At 38.9% G+C, this 18,899-nt stretch overlaps 1 protein-coding gene and 1 long non-coding RNA gene across 5 annotated transcripts in view; both read right to left on the bottom strand.

Moving 5' to 3' along the window:
- The window catches only part of FSTL5 (follistatin like 5), an 826,955-nt gene that overhangs the window by 284,732 nt on the left and 523,324 nt on the right, over positions 1–18,899 (bottom strand). For all 4 annotated transcript variants that reach the window (XM_017525990.2, XM_017525989.2, XM_017525991.2 and 1 more), the window contains one exon: positions 3,577–3,743. In XM_017525990.2, the coding sequence (XP_017381479.1) occupies positions 3,577–3,743 (167 nt within the window). The remainder of the gene's footprint in view (positions 1–3,576; positions 3,744–18,899) is intronic.
- On the bottom strand, positions 10,010–17,467 carry LOC108302394. Its single transcript, XR_001824323.2, has 3 exons — positions 17,457–17,467; positions 17,380–17,384; positions 10,010–10,085 (listed from the first exon to the last, which is right to left on the bottom strand). It is a non-coding gene; the product is annotated as an uncharacterized LOC108302394 (long non-coding RNA).

Here is an 18,899-nt window from a genome sequence, read left to right as displayed (position 1 = left end):
CCTTTTTGAAAGTCTATTAACACATAAGAAATCCATATCTAACAATGAAAAATTCATTTTATGCAAATAGAATTATAGATGTTTCTTAATGTAATTAAATCTCAAATTAATTAGACCACATTCTTAATGGCAAACAACAGAACCCATTCCAGCTAGTTTCAAGGAGGCAAGAAATTTAATAAAGACTATTAGGAAGCTCATAGAACATTCAAGGGAGCAGAGGGTCAAGCGTGGGTTCTAAAATACCAGCAAAGATGTCCAAGCCACATATTGAAACTGGCCTATTGGAAACCCCATTGTAGCCGAGCACTGAACAGCTCCAGAGCATTTGTCACTGTTGTCCTTGAAAAGAGTGTCCTCTTTCACAGGAAAAATGGTGGGGAGTATCCATTTTGTAAAACACTTGCATTTTCCTGTTCTTACTCATGAAATAGAATCTTGTTCATTGGTTTCTTTGTAAGATCCTCATTTATGTATCTGCTCCCTAAATACAAGGAGGACTAAGCAAGTAAGATTTTTCGTTTCCAACTCTGACAGCAAAAGGAATGGGGTAAGAACTGCAAAACTCTAAAGGTCTGTTCCAAAGGTGTTGGGTAACCAGAAAACACATCAAATATCCACTAGACAGTGCTGAAAAATGAATAAATAAATATATGTATTGTTTATTTACATAGTAAAGCTCTTATTCACAGATTTTAAGCATAAATATCAAATAAAACACAGTAAAATTTTACAACATTTACCACATTATATAGTTATATTGATAAATGCTTCAAAAGGTATTTTGATAATTTGACTGTTGATACTATAGTACTTAAAAACACTAGGAATATATTGGGAAATTGAATAAATATTCCTCTGTGAAAGATATCTTTGTACTTTGCTGTTTTAATTTTGAAAGGCTGATAGTTCTATGTACACTATATAATGGGAATGTTTGTTCAGCTTAACTAAATAGGGCTCAAAATGAAACTGAAACTTTCTAAATATTGAAAACGTTTTTATATTCTCAAAATGTACCTGTTCTATGAAGTTTATCCAATAAAAATAAATCTATTGGTGCAATAACTTATTTAATATTTATATATATTTTAGAGACCTGACTTATACAGTGATCATTTTTTGAGAAATTTTGAATTTCTGAAACAAAATGAAGTATTAGGATGGAAATGAAATAATTTCTCAGATCCATGTACAAAGATGTATCCTCTTTTGGCCAGGCGCAGTGGCTCACACCTGTAATTCCAGCACTTTGGGAGGCTAAGGAGGGCTGATCACAACATCAGGAATTTGAGACTAGCCTGGCCAACATGGTCAAAACCCATGTCTACTAAAAATACAAAAAATTGCTGGGTGTGGTGGCACGCATCTGTAATCCCAGCTACTCAGGAGGTGGAGGTTGCATTGAACTGAGATCCTGCCACTGCACTCCAGCGTGGGAGGCAGAGCAAGATTCCATCTCAAAAAAAAAAAAGTCCACTTTTGCAAGTTGCCCAGAGAATATCATTCATAGCATATACTTTCAAGTTATTGTAGAAATAATTTAAATGGCCTTATTTTTATTTTTGTGGTTTTCAGACCACGGTACCCTTGAATACATTAGGCTTGTTGAAAAAAATAGTGTTAAGTTTAAGAGTATGGATGGCAGTAAAAAATAAAAGATAGAGTTTAGAAATGACAACCCATTAAGGAAATCCACAAGTTGTCTCTCAAAGTAGCTTAAATGCTCCTGAGATAGTTCAATGTTCTTAGTTTCTTAGAGAATTAAGCATTATTCTCTAGTCTTTGAGAAAAGTTTCCACATATATGCAAACTTAGAAAAGCTCCATCAAAATAAAAAATGATAAAAGTTGAAGAAGCTCTGTGTTTTTGATATATTCTAGAACATTAAGCAAAAACGTTAGGAACATGTAACAAATAGGAGTTTGGGCTTGGATCTCAGGCCTGTGTTTTGGGGGTTCTTTATGAAGCAGCAAAGAATAAGAGGAAAGGTGATAGCTTTTTTGAGTGATGATAAAAAATATGAAAGAGAACGTGAAACTTCAAAATCACTAAGGTAAGGGATTGCCCCACCTGATTTCCACAGATACCCGAGAAGCACAACATTTTTACTTTTCATCTTGTAAGATAATGTTCACATTTCGACGCTCCCTTTAAACAGATAGCATGGAAAAAACAGATGATTGCCCTTGAGTTTGTTTTGTTTTTTGTTGAACTTTTGAAGCTGTACTTTATTTAATTGATTTTAAATTCTGAATTTCTTAAACTGAACCTGAATAAAAAAACATGTTCTTTCATGCTGGGAAAATGTATTTTTGCTTTGATTAATATTTCTTGTTTCTGATACATTATGACATGCTGAAAGCAAAAAGCGCTTTTATTGTCTTCTGATTTGTCACAAGCTGAAGGCTGTTTCTCAACCTTAAGAATGTTAAATAAAGATTGTTGATAATTATAGATATTCTGAGAGTCAGACCTTTGACATACAAACATTATTTCTAGCGATGATTAACCAAGACTAATAGCCTACAAAGGCTTCTGAGAGCTTTTTTTCTTGACCTACTCATTTATTGAGAAACTATCCAGCCCTTACTCAATAATAACATAGATGACTTCATGGGAGTTGGTATAGTCCGTCTCGGCCCAGTGAACACATGAACCCAGACTGACCAATCAGAGTATTATATTCTTGTACTTATTGTAATAATTTCAGTGAAAGCCACGTGATACCAATCATACAAATTTGTGATCTTTCTAGAATGTGTTTCATAGGTGTTAGAACATTATTAATAAGTAAATATGACAAGTATTAGTTTTTAAAATCCTTTCCTATTTAAAATTAATATATGCAAACATTAGAAATGCAAAAAGTGACAAAGAATATCTCTTGGAAGTAAGACTAATTCTATCCTGATCCTATCCCTATCCTTAAAACCAACACTGAATTGTTTCATAGAAATAGTTTTACAAATTTTTTATAAATTAACAACATATATTTTTAGCTGCATAGAAGCATTCTGTAAGATAATAGGATTTTTAAATATAAACATATATAAATATTATATTTTAATGTTAGCACATATAAATCCTCCTCACTGATTCTAATGGCTGTACATTCCTATTACATACAATCACACATACACTCGTGCAGTCATATTTCCTATTGATGGCATTCTAAGTTTTCCTTTCACAGAATTGTGAAGGTGAACAATTTCATACATATGTACTTGAATCCACATATAGGTTTATTAATAGGAATAAATCCTAGATGTGGATTTATAGGATAAGAATATTCACATGTTAAAACTTAATAGATATTTTCTGTAAAGATTTTGTACCAATTTATTTTCTCACCAATACATTGCCACATAACCTTTTTACCACACCAATGCAAATAATTTGAATAATTCCAAAGGACCTATAATGCACCTCTCACTAAGTAGACTGGTTATAGCAATGTTCCAATAATTGTCTTTTACTCTACATCCAATATTCATTAAGCTCCCCAGACATCACAATCTAGAGTAGATCATGTGAAATATACACATTATAAAGCAACTCTATTTATGTACTTACATTGATGTCTTCCAAATCTAAAGTATTTAGAATAATGTTGTTCCTTTTCCAAATGATGGGAGGTCTCAGGGTTCCTTGAATGGCACAGCTCAGAACGGCGCTTTGTCCCACAGTTGCTGCAGTGATGCTTAGTTTCTGATCTTCTGGCAGACTCAATTGGATCACTTCTGTAAAGATAAAGATACAGTGTCAGTAATGTTGATAACCCATATAGTTTTGTAAGGTTAAGTGGTATAAAGTTTCTGAATACTAGTAATTAAGGCTTTTAATTTGAATAAAAGGGAAAAAAGCTTGTGATGAAATGAAAAAAGAGAAAATTGTTTCCAATAAAAGGTCAGAATAACATTTCGATTTAATTGATTGACAAGCATCCTCATGAGGCAAAGAACTATTAAGCATGAAATGAATATCAGAAGTAGAGTTATAATAAGCCTGGCAGATTGCACCCAAAAGAGAGATAAATTATTTAACTGCCAAAACGACATGTAGTGTGTCATGGGCACTGGAATAAAAATGATGCTGTTTATTCACTGGTAGATTTATATTGTAGGTAAGGTGAGATCATCGCTGGCTGGCTTCAGAGAACACTAGCACAGTGGAATGGATAAAATACATCTTTATGCTGGGAAACATATTGACTCTGAAGGAATAAGATTAGTTTGGGAAGTTGAGGAAGCGAAAATCTGAAGTTCACTGACCAAACAGCAATTAAGTAAAATTTTATCAGTTCTCTTTTTCAGATCATATTGGAATTGAATTATTTCATCATTCTTAAATTTTAAAATTAAATATAATATTTAAACTAACCAGTGTACACATTACTACTGAAAATTTCTGCCAACATACATATTTCTGTCTATTGCTAGACAGCATTATTGAAATATTTCCTTTTGGTTTTCAGACAATCCTTACCAACTAGGAGAATTATCAACTGTGTCATTGTCAATTACCATGAGAGAAGACTAGGATAATATCTACCAATTCTGCATCCATGTAAAAACTGCCCTTTGGTTTCCTGCTGGCATTCACAGACATGAAGTTTTCTACATTATGACGTGAGTCTTGCTTTTGACTTTGTTCAGTCTCGATCACGTTAGAAATACCTCAAATGACTATTCTGACTTAAATGTCGACGTAGAGGAGTGAAATAATGTAAATATCCAATAAAGAGTTATTTGGTTTTTGGTACCATCACAAATTGCAATGCCAAACATGGTTTATGTGTTTGGATTAAGGCATGGATTAAACATGTAATCCATCACCCCCTCAACACACACACACACACACACACACACACACACACACACACACGTTAAATGTTGCATAATCTGCAGTGTTACCACTGGCTGACACCTCATTATCTGATTACATGAAACAAATATACTGACACTCATATTCTGTTACATTGTATCTAACTTTTAAACCTAAAGTCACGCTTATTTAAATTATCAATATTTTGTGTTGTCAAAGTGAATGGAAATGATCTTGCAATTGGATAATCCTACTAGAGAAAGGCTCAGCCCAAACTTATTCTTCGGTTTGTTACATCACCCAAAATAGAGACAGATAATCAGATAAAAATGGGTCACAAACATCTTGTCCATTCCTTTGTGTAAAGAGTCTACCCTTGAATTACATTTATCCATATTCCTTTTATTTCAATGCCTCCTTAGTAATAAGAACATAGGAAAGGCTGGGCACAGGGACTCAAGCCTATAATTCCAGCACTTTGGGAGGCCAAGGCAGGCAGATCGCTTGAGGTCAGGAGTTCGAGCCTGGCCAACATGGTGAAACCCCGTGTCTACTGAAAATACAAAAATTAGCCAGGTATGGTGACGCAGGCCTGCAGTCCCAGCTACTCAGGAGGCTGAGGCAGGAGAATCTCTTGAACAAGAGAGGTGGAGATTGCAGTGAGCCAAGATCGTGCCACTACACTCCAGACTGGGCATTGCAGTGAGACTTCATCTCAAAAACAAGAAGACAGGGAATATTTACAGTCTGTTTTACATTATTCATATGACATGTCTCTATCATATATCATATATGTGTACACATACAAAACCACACAGAAACATAAACACACACATACACTCCTATAGAGACATATACATAAATAAGTAAAACATTGTTCAATTAAATAGAAACACTGAAAGTTGAAATCTGCAGACAGTATTTATGTCTTTGTTTAATGTTACAAACTTACAGAAAGTGAGAACGTTATAAAAGTAATAGCATCGTGTAGAGTATCATGTAAGAATTATTAATAATTTCCCATTTACATTCCTGAATTTCAGCTTCTGGTTCCTCATTAAATTATAGAGGAGATAATGGGACATCTGGTTCTAAAAACAGCATGTGAACATTGGCTATTCTGCCATTTAGAAATACAATTGCTACTAAGTTACCCTGGAATCTCTTCACTAACCTTCCGCATCTGTTATTAGGTCCCAGGCCATTTGAATTGGTTGTGCTTTTTATAGTTATACATTACAATGGTAATTAGATAATATAATCATCTTAGAATAAATGCTGAGATTTGGCATAACATTATGTGGGCAATCTTTCTAAAATGTATTTTTTTAGAAGATGCGTAATTAGAATAAAGAATTACTATTCACCAGAAATATTAACATGTACAGAAAACTTGTTTTTTAATGTTATGGCTATATTTTATGATTTTAAATATTTTTCTTGGTAAAAGATATTTTTAAATAACTATATTTGATAATTTCTTAGATTTGTTTTCTGCATATTTCACATTTTATGTTTCACCTCGCCTCTACTATCTTGTACAGAAAAAATACACCAAACCAATTATGTTTACTGGTTACAACTCAAAATCCAACGGACTTTTCCTGAAATAAATTTTGCAGCACAATTTATTTTAGCTACAGAATTGCCATGCCCATCTTTACTTGTCTTGTGATCGTCACTAAGAAGCACAGATGAGCACCGATTTAATAATACAAATTAAGAATATTAAGAATATTTATTCTTAAATTATATCAAGAATGCTTTATTATTGAATAAAATGCTTATAAAATGTCCAAATTATAACTTTTGTAGATACATGATCATTTCTTCTAGAAATGTATTACTACTTGAAACAATAACTATGAATCAAGTTGTAATTTAATATAAATGGTTTTTGTATCTATTATTGTATATTGTCTCTGAGTGTGTGTGTACATTTTAGTGACTATAGTTGCCACTTTAAAGAATTTCGGAACAAAATATTGAAAAGAATATTTTCATAACTATGGTTAATCCATGTTTTCTTGGATATATATTAATAATGACATTTTATTTCATCGCATTCTTTCTGCAAACAGCTTATGCTAGTTATGTACGGAAACTAGCTTCTCAACAAATAGCACCAACCAGTTTATATCCCTCTGCATCCTTTCTGCTCTAATGATCTCGACATGTATCATGTGCTGAGAGTCAACTGGTGCCCAACAAAAGGTAAACACTTATAGTCAAAGTATAACACGTGGTAGAGTGTTTTGACACACTTCAATACTTTTTGCGTCTATAAACTTTGCCTCCTGTTGAAAGCCTTCTCAATTATTTAAGGCAGAATTTTAATGATTTTTTTTTTTTGAACTCACATTACAAGGACAATTACTACCTTTTTAATCCAGCTTTTGCTTTTGATTACTTAGGGAAGTTAAGAAGTAAGTAAAAGTTTCCCACTGTGAATCCCTCTCTATGCTTTCTCATTTTTATAGCCTGGCTTAGAGAAAAATTAAGAGCTTGCTTTAAAGGAATAAAAAATTTGAAGTGGCTGCTAGAAGAATCTGAAGCCAAAGAGAAAAGCATAGTTAAGTACAACTTTCAACATGACTAGTGGTCATTTATGAGGCATTTATTTCAATGGTAACTAGGTCCTACCAGTAGTAAAATACTTTTGGGTAAAAATCTGATACAATTTTTTTTAAGTTTTATTTTAAGCTCAGGGATACATGTGTGGGTTTGTTACATAAATCGATGTGTGTCATGGGGATTTGTTGTGCAGATTATTTCATCACCCAGGTATTAAGCCTAGTATCCACTAGCTACTTTTCCTGATCCTCTCCTTCCTCCCACCCTCCATGCTCCAATAGTCCCCAGTATGTGTTGTTCCCATCTATGTGTCCATGTGTTCTCATCATGTAGCTCCCACTTATAAGTGAGAGCATGTGGTAGTTGGTTTTCTGTTCTTGCATTAATTTGCTAAAGATTATGGCCTCCAGCTCTATCCATGTCCCTGCAAAGAACATGATCTTGTTCTTTTTTATGGTTTCATAGTATTCCATGGTGTATATGTACCACATTTTCTTTATCCAGTCTATCATTGATGGGCATTTAGGCTGATTCCATGTCTTTGCTATTGTGAACAGTGCTGCTATGAACATTCGTGTGCCTGTGTCTTTATAATAGAAGAATTAATATTGCTTGGGGTATATAGTCGGTAATGGGATTGCTGGGTCAGTGGGAGTGTAAATTAGTACAACCATTGTGGAAGACAGTATGGCAATTCCTCAAAGACCTAATATTATGTGATTTTAATACATATAGAAAAAAACAAATATGAATATTTGTGAAATACTAGTTTAAAAAGGATGACTTTAGAAACTTTGATTAAAGATTTCTTTTAAAATCATAAGAAGAATAAGTTTTTCATAATCAAGATTCTGCTCTTCAAAATATCGACATCTTTGAAGTCCCTAAATATAGACTTATAGACTTATGTTAAATATTTCATTAAATCTGTTTAAACACTAGACTCATAATCTTATTATTCTGATCGCACCTATAATTCCTATTAAAAAATGAAGCCTAGAATAAATTTTGTCAGTTATATTTCCTAATAACAAGCACTTTACCTTTCTCTACTTCAGTAAAGAAACTGCTAATTAAATGCAGGCAGTAATATAATATTAAGTCAGAAATAGATCAAAAAAAGAAAATCACTTAGAAACCATAAATGGAGTAAGTTAATTATTCTTATATTAAGATAACCACATTACTTAATAACAAGGTTTTTAACTAACAGGGAAATTCTAATGGCATTTTTTGTCAAGAAATAGGTGATTTCAAAATAAATGTTAATTCTTGCATAATTTAGACATGCCAATATATACACAAATTTATTATGATAAAATGCCTAGAATCTTTGAGACTAAATATCTACCTGTTAAATATTATATGCTTTTATTATCATTGGTCTTATAAAATTAAAACAATGTTCCAGAAAGTTTGTTTTGGTAACAAGAGACTACATAAATTGGACTAACATATTCATAGAAGAAGTGAAACTGCAGCAAACAGACACGTAAACAGTATGAATCAAATACAAATGTTGTAAGCTAGTGAGCGCAAATTCACCACTGAGACAAAAGTAAGCCAATTCAGAGGGTCGTTTATTGCTGGCGGCCACAGAGGACTCGAGTTTCTCTAACCCATGGCCCCGAAAGGAGGGTGTCAAGACCTTTTATACTCGTAAATCACCTCCTGGGCAGGGGTGGGGGCGAGGGGTTTTGGACATTCCAAGGGCCAGTGGACTTTGGACATTCTGTAAACCACTTCCTGGGCGAGGGTGAGGGTGAGGGGCTTCCGACATCCCGATTGTTACTTAAGTGGTTCACAGAAGTCAAGATAAGGGTTAGTTTACACATTGCCTGGGTAGGGTGGAAATTACATACCTTAGTTACTTATTACAAGTCGCAGGGGCCAAGATGGCGTGGGTTTGGACTGTTTGCCTGTCACATCAGGGTTACAGAAAGCAGTTTCAACAGAAAGCCAAGGTATGGTTGAGGTATGCAGGTTTATGGGGCTTTTACCATGTCACATTCCCTCCTTGTTTTATTTACAGGAATTAAATCATTAATTCCTCCAATAAGTTAGTATTGTTTGTTTGTTCTAAGAGGGGTTTGCTATAGGGATTTACAGCACAGATTAGGGTGACGACGGTGGTGACAACAAAGAGCGCACAAGTCCTAGCTTTAGTGAACCAGGGGATGAGTGTTTGACACTCCATTGTTCTTCCGCTGGGGCAGTCTTGACATGGGTGTGATGAATCCAGGCCGTTAGTCCGTCCACCTTGAGTGTGGTGGGTGTGGTCAGGATAACTGTGTAGGGTCTGTTTCAACAGGGGGTGAGGCCGGAGGTGGCCAATTTTTTAACAAAGACAGAGTTTCATGGCTCGGAGTGGTGTGTTGGCTGGTCTTCGAGGTCCAATGGGGTGGGACAGGTGTCCTTAATGAGCTGGCATACCTGGGATTGAACAGGGTGGAGCGCCTGTAAGGACTGACTCCATTGACCATGAAGCTGTTGCCATCAGTATACAGTACCTCCTCCGGATTCTGGACTGGAGTTGATGTTGCCGATAGCTGGACCACAAGTGGGGTACCGCGGCTTGCCAAGCCTGAGGAATTTGTCTTAACCCATACTCCCGGTACATTTTCTTGGAACTGGCGGAGGAGGTCTGATGTTGGTGGTTGATTTGCCTCTGAGGATAAAGCTTTCTGCAAAAGATACTTATCTGACAGGGCACAGGTGATGAGGATTTGCTGAGGTGTCCTAAAAGCCAAGGGAGGAGGAACCGAGAAACAAGCTTGACTCTCATAGAAAGAAATATTTGTTTGAAGTTTGTGAAGTAAGTCCTGTCCTAGGAGTGGGTACGGACACTCTGTCAAAACTAAGAAGGAATAGGTAACGGTGCCGTTTTTTTTTTTTCTCCTGTTTATTTATTTATTTATTTTATTGCATTTTGGGGTACATGTGAAGAACATTCAAGATTGTTGCATAGGTACACATGTTGTAGTGTGATTTGCTGCCTTCCTCCCCATCACCTACATCTGGCATCTCTCCCCATGCTATCTCTCCCCAACTCCCCACCCCCCGCTGTCCCTCCCCTATTTCCCCCCAATAGACCCCAGTGTGTAGTGCTCCTCTCCCTGTGTCCATGTGTTCTCATTGTTCAACACCAGCCTATGAGTGAGAACATGTGGTGTTGTATATTCTGCTCTTGTGTCAGTTTGCTGAGAATGATGGTTTCCAGGTTCATCCATGTCCCTACAAAGGACACGAACTCATCATTTTTGATGGCTGCATAATATTCCATGGTGTATATGTGCCACATTTTCCCTGTCCAGTCTATCATCAATGGGCATTAGGGTTGGTTCCGTTTTTTAAGTCAATGACTCGATTTGTGGTCCATGAACTGGTCGTGGTCTTTCCTGTGGCCACCTGGATGACTGTTTTACTGGATAGTGGTCCCAGAGGCTGAGTAAGGACTGAGTGGGCTGCCCTGCTGTCTATGAAAAGACTGATAGTTTGCTTCCAATCTTTAAAATAACCCTGGGCTCCAGGGTGCTTAACAAATAAGAACCCTGGCCCTGTCAATCCTGACATTTTAAATTGAGGATAGCCCTCCATGGCTTTTCCTAAGCAGTTACTAGTCTTTTCCTCTTGGGGCACTCATTTTTTCTAATGTTTCTCTTTTTTACAGTATGTCCATTGGTTTCTTCCTAACGGAGGCCAGACACCCCGGGTGCCCTTTTGCAAGGCCCCCTGCTCTCATGAAATGACTCATGTCTTCTGAAGGGCTGCTATTACTGCATTAGTAACTTTTTTGTCTTATACGACTCCAGGAGCATCTCTGTTATTAAAAACCTTCTGGGCAATTTCCAGCAATTGGATTAAATTTATTCGCTGGAATCCATCTAGATTTTGTAACTTTTTCCTGATATCTGGGGCTGACTGGGAGACAAAGGCTAAATTAATGGCCCGTTGATTTTCCGGGGCCTCAGGGTCTATAGGAGTATAGGCTCGGTACGCCTCTTGTAGGCATTCCAGGAAAGCAGCCGGTGACTCCTGCAGACACTGAGTCACTGTTTCTACCTTGGAGAGGTTGATGGACCTCCTAGCCACCCTCTTAACCCTCGCTAAAATACACCAGTGAAAAGTGTCCAGAGCCTGGTGACCCCCCAAGGTGTTGGGTTCCCAATTGGGGTCGGGTAGAGGGAAAAACCTCTTCAATTCGGTCCTGGTTCTCTTCTACTGTTCCTCCCCCTGGACCTATGATGGCTTTCAGGGCTTCCTGTCTAATTCTGCCTCTTTCCTCTGTGGTGAACAGAATCAGTAATAATTTTTGACAGTTATCCCAAGTGGGGCTATGAGTCTGGAGTACAGATTCCAAGGGCCCTGTCAAAGCCTAGGGTTTCTCAGAGAAGGGGATATGTTGAGCCTTCTTACAGAACTTACTCCATGTTAAAACCCCGCCACCGCCTCAAGCTCCCCAGCCTCCCAGCACAACCCACTCCTGGGGAACTTTCCATCTCAGCAGGTCCCTAACCCTCCGCCTCTCACCATCTTAGCAGTTCCCAACCACAACCCTCTCCTGGGAACTATTAAACTCAGCAGTTCCCACCTCCCCTCCTGCACAGCCCCTCACACTGGATGCATCTGCCGGCTTGCAAGCCATAAAAATCCCTTTTGCCACACCATGGGTGCTACACACCAATTTTGGGTGCAGGCCAGCAGCTTTTCCCTTGCTCTTAATAAAGCTTATTCCGGCACCTGGTGTTTCAGCCCTCTTTTTAATTTCTATTACCTTCCAGTTATATAAATCACTTGACAAGAAGGTGATGTGAACAAAGAATGGGCGACCCCGATTGTCTTCTCCCATTGGGGGCGCCTTTCGGAGAGGAAGGACTGCAGGTGTGTGTGGAGACCTGCTGCAGGTGTGCAGCGGGGACATGGGTTAGTTCCCGTCCGGTGGGTGCTGAGGCCCTGGTTCAGATGGCCTTGAGTAGGGTGTAGGTGATTCCTGATTCTCCGCTGGGGAGGGAAGTATGACTGGCGCAGAAGGGACTCCCTTAGGGCCTGCCAGCATAGCTTGTAATCCAGCATGCTTTATGCAGCGTTTAAGCCAAGAGGGGGGCTGTTGAACTAAGCCTAGCCACTGGTCAATGTATGGAAACTGATCTGAGTGCCCAGAGGAGCCTGTCACCACATTCCATACAGCATGGGTTGCCTTGGGATTATATGTCCTGGAGTCTGGCCACCCCACCTCAAATGATGGCCACTCCAATTTACACAGGGTGCGGAGTTTTTTCGGGGTTAGTTTTACCCCAAATTGGCCTGAAAATCTAGCCTTGAAATTGGCTGTCATGCACTGGAGGGGGGTACAGGGCTGGGAACTAGAAGATCCCATCTGGTTTTTTGTTATTTTTTTCACCAATTCAGATGGAAAAGTTCTGCTGTAGAGAGAGCCAATCCTAAGCAAGACAAATTATACAAAACATAAAATCCTATACAGCCTTCAGCTCCTAAATTTCCCCAAGAGGCTTTCCTCCATTTAAGATTGGCCTCACTGAGGATCCAACAACCTTGCAGCTGCAGGCCCTGCACCTTAACTACTGTCCTAGCAGGCCATTTGCATTAAAGGTGGGCAGAAACCTTCCTTAAGCCGTATTTTGGATGCAAATACTGCACCCCAAGGCAGTGTGGCCTGCCTGAAACCCGGGCTGGCTGGTGGCTGGCAGAGAAAAAAAAAAGTTTTTTGCGTCAGTTTAAAACTGAGCTCGCCACCGCTGGGCCGGCTGCGAGTTCCCCGCCCCTGAGGCTTTTGGTCGCCTTGACACTGGGACCCTAAAAAGCGTTAAATTCATCTCTCCCTATCTCTCTGTTTTCTCATTCTCTCTCTTTTTTCTTCTTTTCGTCTCTTTTTCTTCCTACTTTCTCTGTCTCTCTCTCCCTCCCCCCTCTCTGTCTCTCTCCCTTTTGTCTTTCTGTCTCTCTTTTTTTTTTTTTTTTTTGAGAGAAGAGACAGTTACTCCTTTTTCACCCTAAAAGGGCGAAGAGGGCCGGTAGATTTTTATTTAAGGTTTGATTCCCTAAGACAGAGAAAAAGCTACGCCCAAATCATCGGGGCCAGAATTTTCTCTCGGACTTGAAAAAGAGGAAGAATGAGGCCTCAGTGATAGAAGAGGAAGAAGAAAAGGAAAGAGAACAGAATTATTTTCAGGGATGTAAACTCAATTAGAGTTCCTTGAAGTCAATGGTCACTTAGGCAATGGAGAATATTATCCACCTCAAGAGTAGCAGGTCTAAACCACTGTATATCAGCTAGTAACTGCCTCAGGAAACTAGAGGACTTACAATAAAGACAGGCCACACAAAAGATAGACGGACATAGGGTGGGTGTCCCCTGAGGGAGACCAGTCTGATGCCTGCCCTTCCAGGTCCCCGGATGGATGTTTCAGAACTTCTTGGCTAAGGTGTACCCCTATAAACCCCGGGCGTGGTCACTGCTAGGGTGAATCACCATTATGCCCTATGACATCCCTGTGGAACCCCAGGTGAAGGCCCACACAAGCCCCGTAGCCTGCCGGCCGTGGGACTACACATATACACTTTCGCTCTCACACTCACACAGAGGTTATGGAAGACAACCGAAAACTAAACTACCTGAGCCTCCAGTGACGTCTCACGGTAGGCTTGTCTAGTCAGAGATTAACGACCGTGTCCAGTCTCCTGACCTAAGCCCCTGACAGACCAGTCCTCCGATTTCCAGACCTGACTTACCTCCGGAAGTTCCGGAGAGCTTGAGGAATTTTGGGTAAATGTTGGCTGCGCAGTCGCCCAGTCACCAAGGGGCTGGAACCCTGGGGCCCCAGAATATCTCAGGGAGTGCCTCCCCTTGGGGACCCTGGGGAGGGAAACGGCCACCAGGGCAAGGCTCTGTGGGTTTGTCAGCATGATGAAAACTCTCGCTGGGCCTCCAAATATTGCAACCGAGTGAGTACAGCATCACCACTGAGACAAAAGTAAGCCAATTCAGAAGGTCACTTATTGCCGGTGGCCACAGAGGATTCGAGTCTCTCTAACCCGTGGCCGAAAGGAGAGTGTCAAGACCTTTTATGCCCATAAACCACCACCTGGGCAGGGGTGGGGCGAGGGGTTTTGGACATTCTGAGGGTCAGTGGACTTTGGACATTCTGTAAACCACCTCCTGGATGGGGGTGAGGGTGAGGGGCTTCGGACATTCCGATTGTTACTTAAGTGGTTCACAGAAGTCAAGATAAGGGTTAGTTTACACATTGCCTGGGTAGGGTGGAAATTACAGACCTTAGTTACTTATTACAAGTCGCAGGGGCCAAGATGGCGTGGGTTTGGACTGCTTGCCTCTCACATCAGGGTTACAGAGAGCAGTTTCAACAGAAAGCAGAGGTATAGTTGAGGTATGCAGTTTTATGTGGCTTTTACCATGTCACACAAATAATGTAATCTTAAAAGCATTAGAGAAATAACAGGATAGTGAGAAATTGCTCAGTCTATGTTCTGAAGAGAACTGTAACTCAGAGATGAGATTATACCTGGAATCACACATTGAGCTGAGTATTTTTCATTTTGAAGAGATAACAGAGATACTTAGATGTTCTTATGTGGTTTATTGCTTTCCAGGAATATGGGATAGGGAAAATAATGGAGTGTGTCCATCTCTGTGCTAGTACTTTAAGGTGCCACCATCTGCAACCGAATGCATGAACTGCAACACTCTTATCTAGATATCTTAAAAAAATACCTCTCTGGAGTAAGTTAACATCGTTACATTAATCCAATCCTTCTTATAAACAACTCTGTATTTACAATAACCAGAAAACTATAAGCTATTATATGGCCCACCAAAAGAGAAGAATACATGATGAGAAGGAGCAGAAACAATACATAACAGTAAAAGCAATCCAGTAAGATTGTAAAATGTATAATGTTTATGAAAATAAAATTCCAGGTTAGAAATTAGAAATGTTGACCAAAAAAATAGAACTATGAACATCACAAGTTTGTGACATCAGTTAGAAATTATAAAAGTAAAAAGTATCCTAAGTAAAATTAATAATTAAATGTATGTACTTAAGGTCAGATTACACACAGCTAAAAAGAGAAACAGTAAACTAGAAAAGAGATTAAAAGAAACTTTATAGAATAAAAAACAAAAACCAGATTAGGCTAATGAAACCAGGGTTCTTTTGAATACCAGAATGAGAAAACAGAAAAAATGGAGAAGTAGCATTTGAAGAAATAGCAGGTGACAGTTTTCCATAAATGTAAAAGACACTGATCAATAGATTGAAGAAGCACATCAAATTTCAAGCAAAGCAAACAAAAAACTATATTAATTCACACGGAGTCACTGTATTAGTCCGTTTTCAAGCTGATGATAATGACATCCTCAAGACTGGAAAGAAAAAGAGATTTAAATGAACTTACTGGGGAGGCCTAAGAATCATGGCAGGAGGTGAAAGGCACTTCTTACATGGCAGCCACAAGAGAAAAATGAGGAAGAAGCAAAAGTGGAATCCCCTGATAAACCCATCAGATCTCATGAGACTCATTCACTATCATGAGAATAGCACAGGAAAGACCCACCCCCATGATGCAATTACCTCTGCCTTGGTTCCTTCTACAATATAAGAAAATTCTAAGAGATACAATTCAAATTGAGATTCTAGTGGGGCACAGCCAAACCATATCATTCCTCCTCTGGCCCCTCTCAGTCTCATGTCCTAACATCTCAAAACCAATCACGCCTTCCCAACAGTCCCCCTAAGTCTTAACTAATTTCAGTATTAACCCAAAAGTTCACAGTCCAAAGTCTCATCCAAGACAAGGCAAGTCCCTTCCTCCTATGACCCTTTAAAACCAAAATAAGCTAGTTACTTCCTAGATACAGTGAGGGTGCAGGTATTGAGTAAATGGAGCCATTCAAAATGGGAGATATTGGCCAAAGCAAAGGGGTTACATGGCCATACAAATCCAAAATTCAGTGAGACAGTCACATTTTAAAGCTCCAAAATGATCTCCTTTGACTGCAAGTCTCATTTCCATGTCACGCTGATGCAAGAGTTGGGTTCCCACGCTCTTGGGAAGGTCAGCCCCTGTGGCTTTACAGGTGTACAGCCTCCCTCCCAGCTGGTTTCGCAGGCTGGCACTGAATGTCTGTGGCTTTTCCAGGCGCATGTTGCAAGCTGTCAGTGGATCTACCATTTTGGGTTCTCGAGGATAGTGACCCTCTTCTCACAGCTCCACTAGGCTGTGCCCTAGTCGGGACTCTCTGTGGGGGCTCCAAGCCCACATTTCCTTTTCACACTGCCCTAGAAGAGGTTATTCATTAGGGCCTTGCCCCTGCACCAAACTTTTGCCTGGGCATCCAGATATTTCCATACATCCATTGAAATCTAGACGGAGGTTCCCCAACCCCAGTTCTTGACTTCTGTGCACCCACAGGCTCAACACCATGTGGAAGCTGCCCGGCGGCTTCCACTCTCTGAAGCCACAGCCCATGCTGTATATTGTCACCTTTCAACCATGGAGTGGGTGGGACACAGGGCACCAAGCCCCTACCCTGCACACAGGACAGGAACCCTGGGCCCAGCCCAGGAAACCACTTGTTCCTCCTGGGCTCTGGCCCTGTGATGGGAGGGGCTGCAGTGAAGATCTCTGAGATGGCCTGGAGACAGTTTCCCAATTGTCTTGGGGATTAATATTATGCTCCTTGCTCTGTACGCAAATTTTGCAGCCAGCTTGAGTTTCTCCCCAGAAAATGGGTTTCTATTTAACCTTTATGCTCTGTTTCCCTTTTAAAATAGAATACTTTCAACAGCACCCAAGTAGCCTTTTAAATGCTTTACTGCTTAGAAATTTCATCTGCAAGATTTTCTAAATCATCTCTCCCAAGTTCAAAGTTTCAGAAATCTCTAGGGCAGGGGAAAAATGCTGTCAGTCTCCTTGCTAAAACATAACAAGAGTCACCTTTGCTCCAGTTCCCAACAACTGCCTCATCTCCGTCTGAGACCACCTCGGTCTGGACATTATTGTGTTCATATCACCATTAGCGTTTTTGTCAAAGCCATTCAACAAGTCTCTAGGAGGTTACAAACTTTCCCACATTTTCCTGTCTTCTTCTGAGCCTTCCAAACTGTTTCAACTTCTGCCTGATACCTAGTTCAAAAGTTGCTTCTACATGTTTAAGTATCTTTTCAGCAACACCCCACTCTACTCGTACCAGTTTACCATATTAGTTTTCATGCTGCTGATAAAGACATAACTGAGACTGGGAAGAAAAAGAGGCTTAACTGGATTTACAATTCCACATGACTGGGCAGGGCATGGATAGAATAATGTTGGGAGGCAAAAGGCCCTTCTTACATGGCAGTGCAAGAGAAAAATGAGGAAGAAGCAAAAGCGGAAACCCCTGATAAACCCTTCAGATCTCGTGAGACTTATTCACTATCATGAGAATAACAAGGGAAAGACCAGCCTCCAGGATTCAATTACGTCCCCCTGGGTCCCTCTCACAACATGCAGGAATTCTGGGAGATATAATTCAAGTTGAGATTCATGTGGAGACACAACCAAATTGTGTCAGTCACTAAACAATGAAATTAAACAAAATTAGGAATGCTCAATTTACCAGTGCAACAAACCTGCACGTGTACCTCTGAACCTAAAGTAAAACTTTTTCTTAAAAAAAAAAAAAAAAAAAAACTATGCAAGACAGAGAGAAATCTTAAAATTTTGCAAATTAAAAGATACAGCCTGGCTATATGGTCAGTAGAATTAGACAGGTAACATTTCATCAGCAAAAGTAAAACAAGAAAACAGTAGAATGATATACTGGAAATTATGCAACAAAATAAAAATTGATCTTAGAATTAAAATAAAATTAATATATTTTCAAAAAATAGAAGAAAGAACATGCATGTCTAGTAAACTTGCCTTAAAGTAAATTCTAAAAATGTTCTTCGGACAGAAGAAAAATGATTCTAGATGAACACTCACAGATGCAAGGAGTGGACAACAACAAAAATAAATAAAATTAAAAAGAAGAAAAAAATTAAATACAAATGTTAAACTTTAACAGTAAACTTTGATAGTGCAAGAATACCAAATAATATAATATTTATAACATTGGGTAGAAAAAGATTTTGTTAACCAGACACAAATGAATTCATCATAAAGAAAGTGATTTATAAGTTTGACTACGTTGTAATTTAAAATATCTATTCCTCAAAAGATACTACTGAAAAATCAAAACCACAAGTCACCAAGCAGAAGAACCTTGTAACCCACAAAACTAACAAAAGTCTTATATTTCAAATGCATTCTTCTACACATCACTAAGAAAAAGTTAAACAACTCATTAACAAAACAATCAGGAAATCGACAAAAGACTTCAACAAGTGCTTTGTGAATTAGTCTATATGACTAAGAAAAATCTGAAAATTGTTGAATTATCTATGCAATTAGGGAGACGAATTTTTAAACCAAAA

This window comes from Cebus imitator, unplaced genomic scaffold (genome assembly GCF_001604975.1).
Source record: "Cebus imitator isolate Cc_AM_T3 unplaced genomic scaffold, Cebus_imitator-1.0 Scaffold40, whole genome shotgun sequence".
Classification (NCBI taxonomy): domain Eukaryota; kingdom Metazoa; phylum Chordata; class Mammalia; order Primates; family Cebidae; genus Cebus; species Cebus imitator.
The sequence above is the reverse complement of the archived record's forward strand: the minus strand, read 5'-3'. Positions and strand labels throughout refer to the sequence as shown.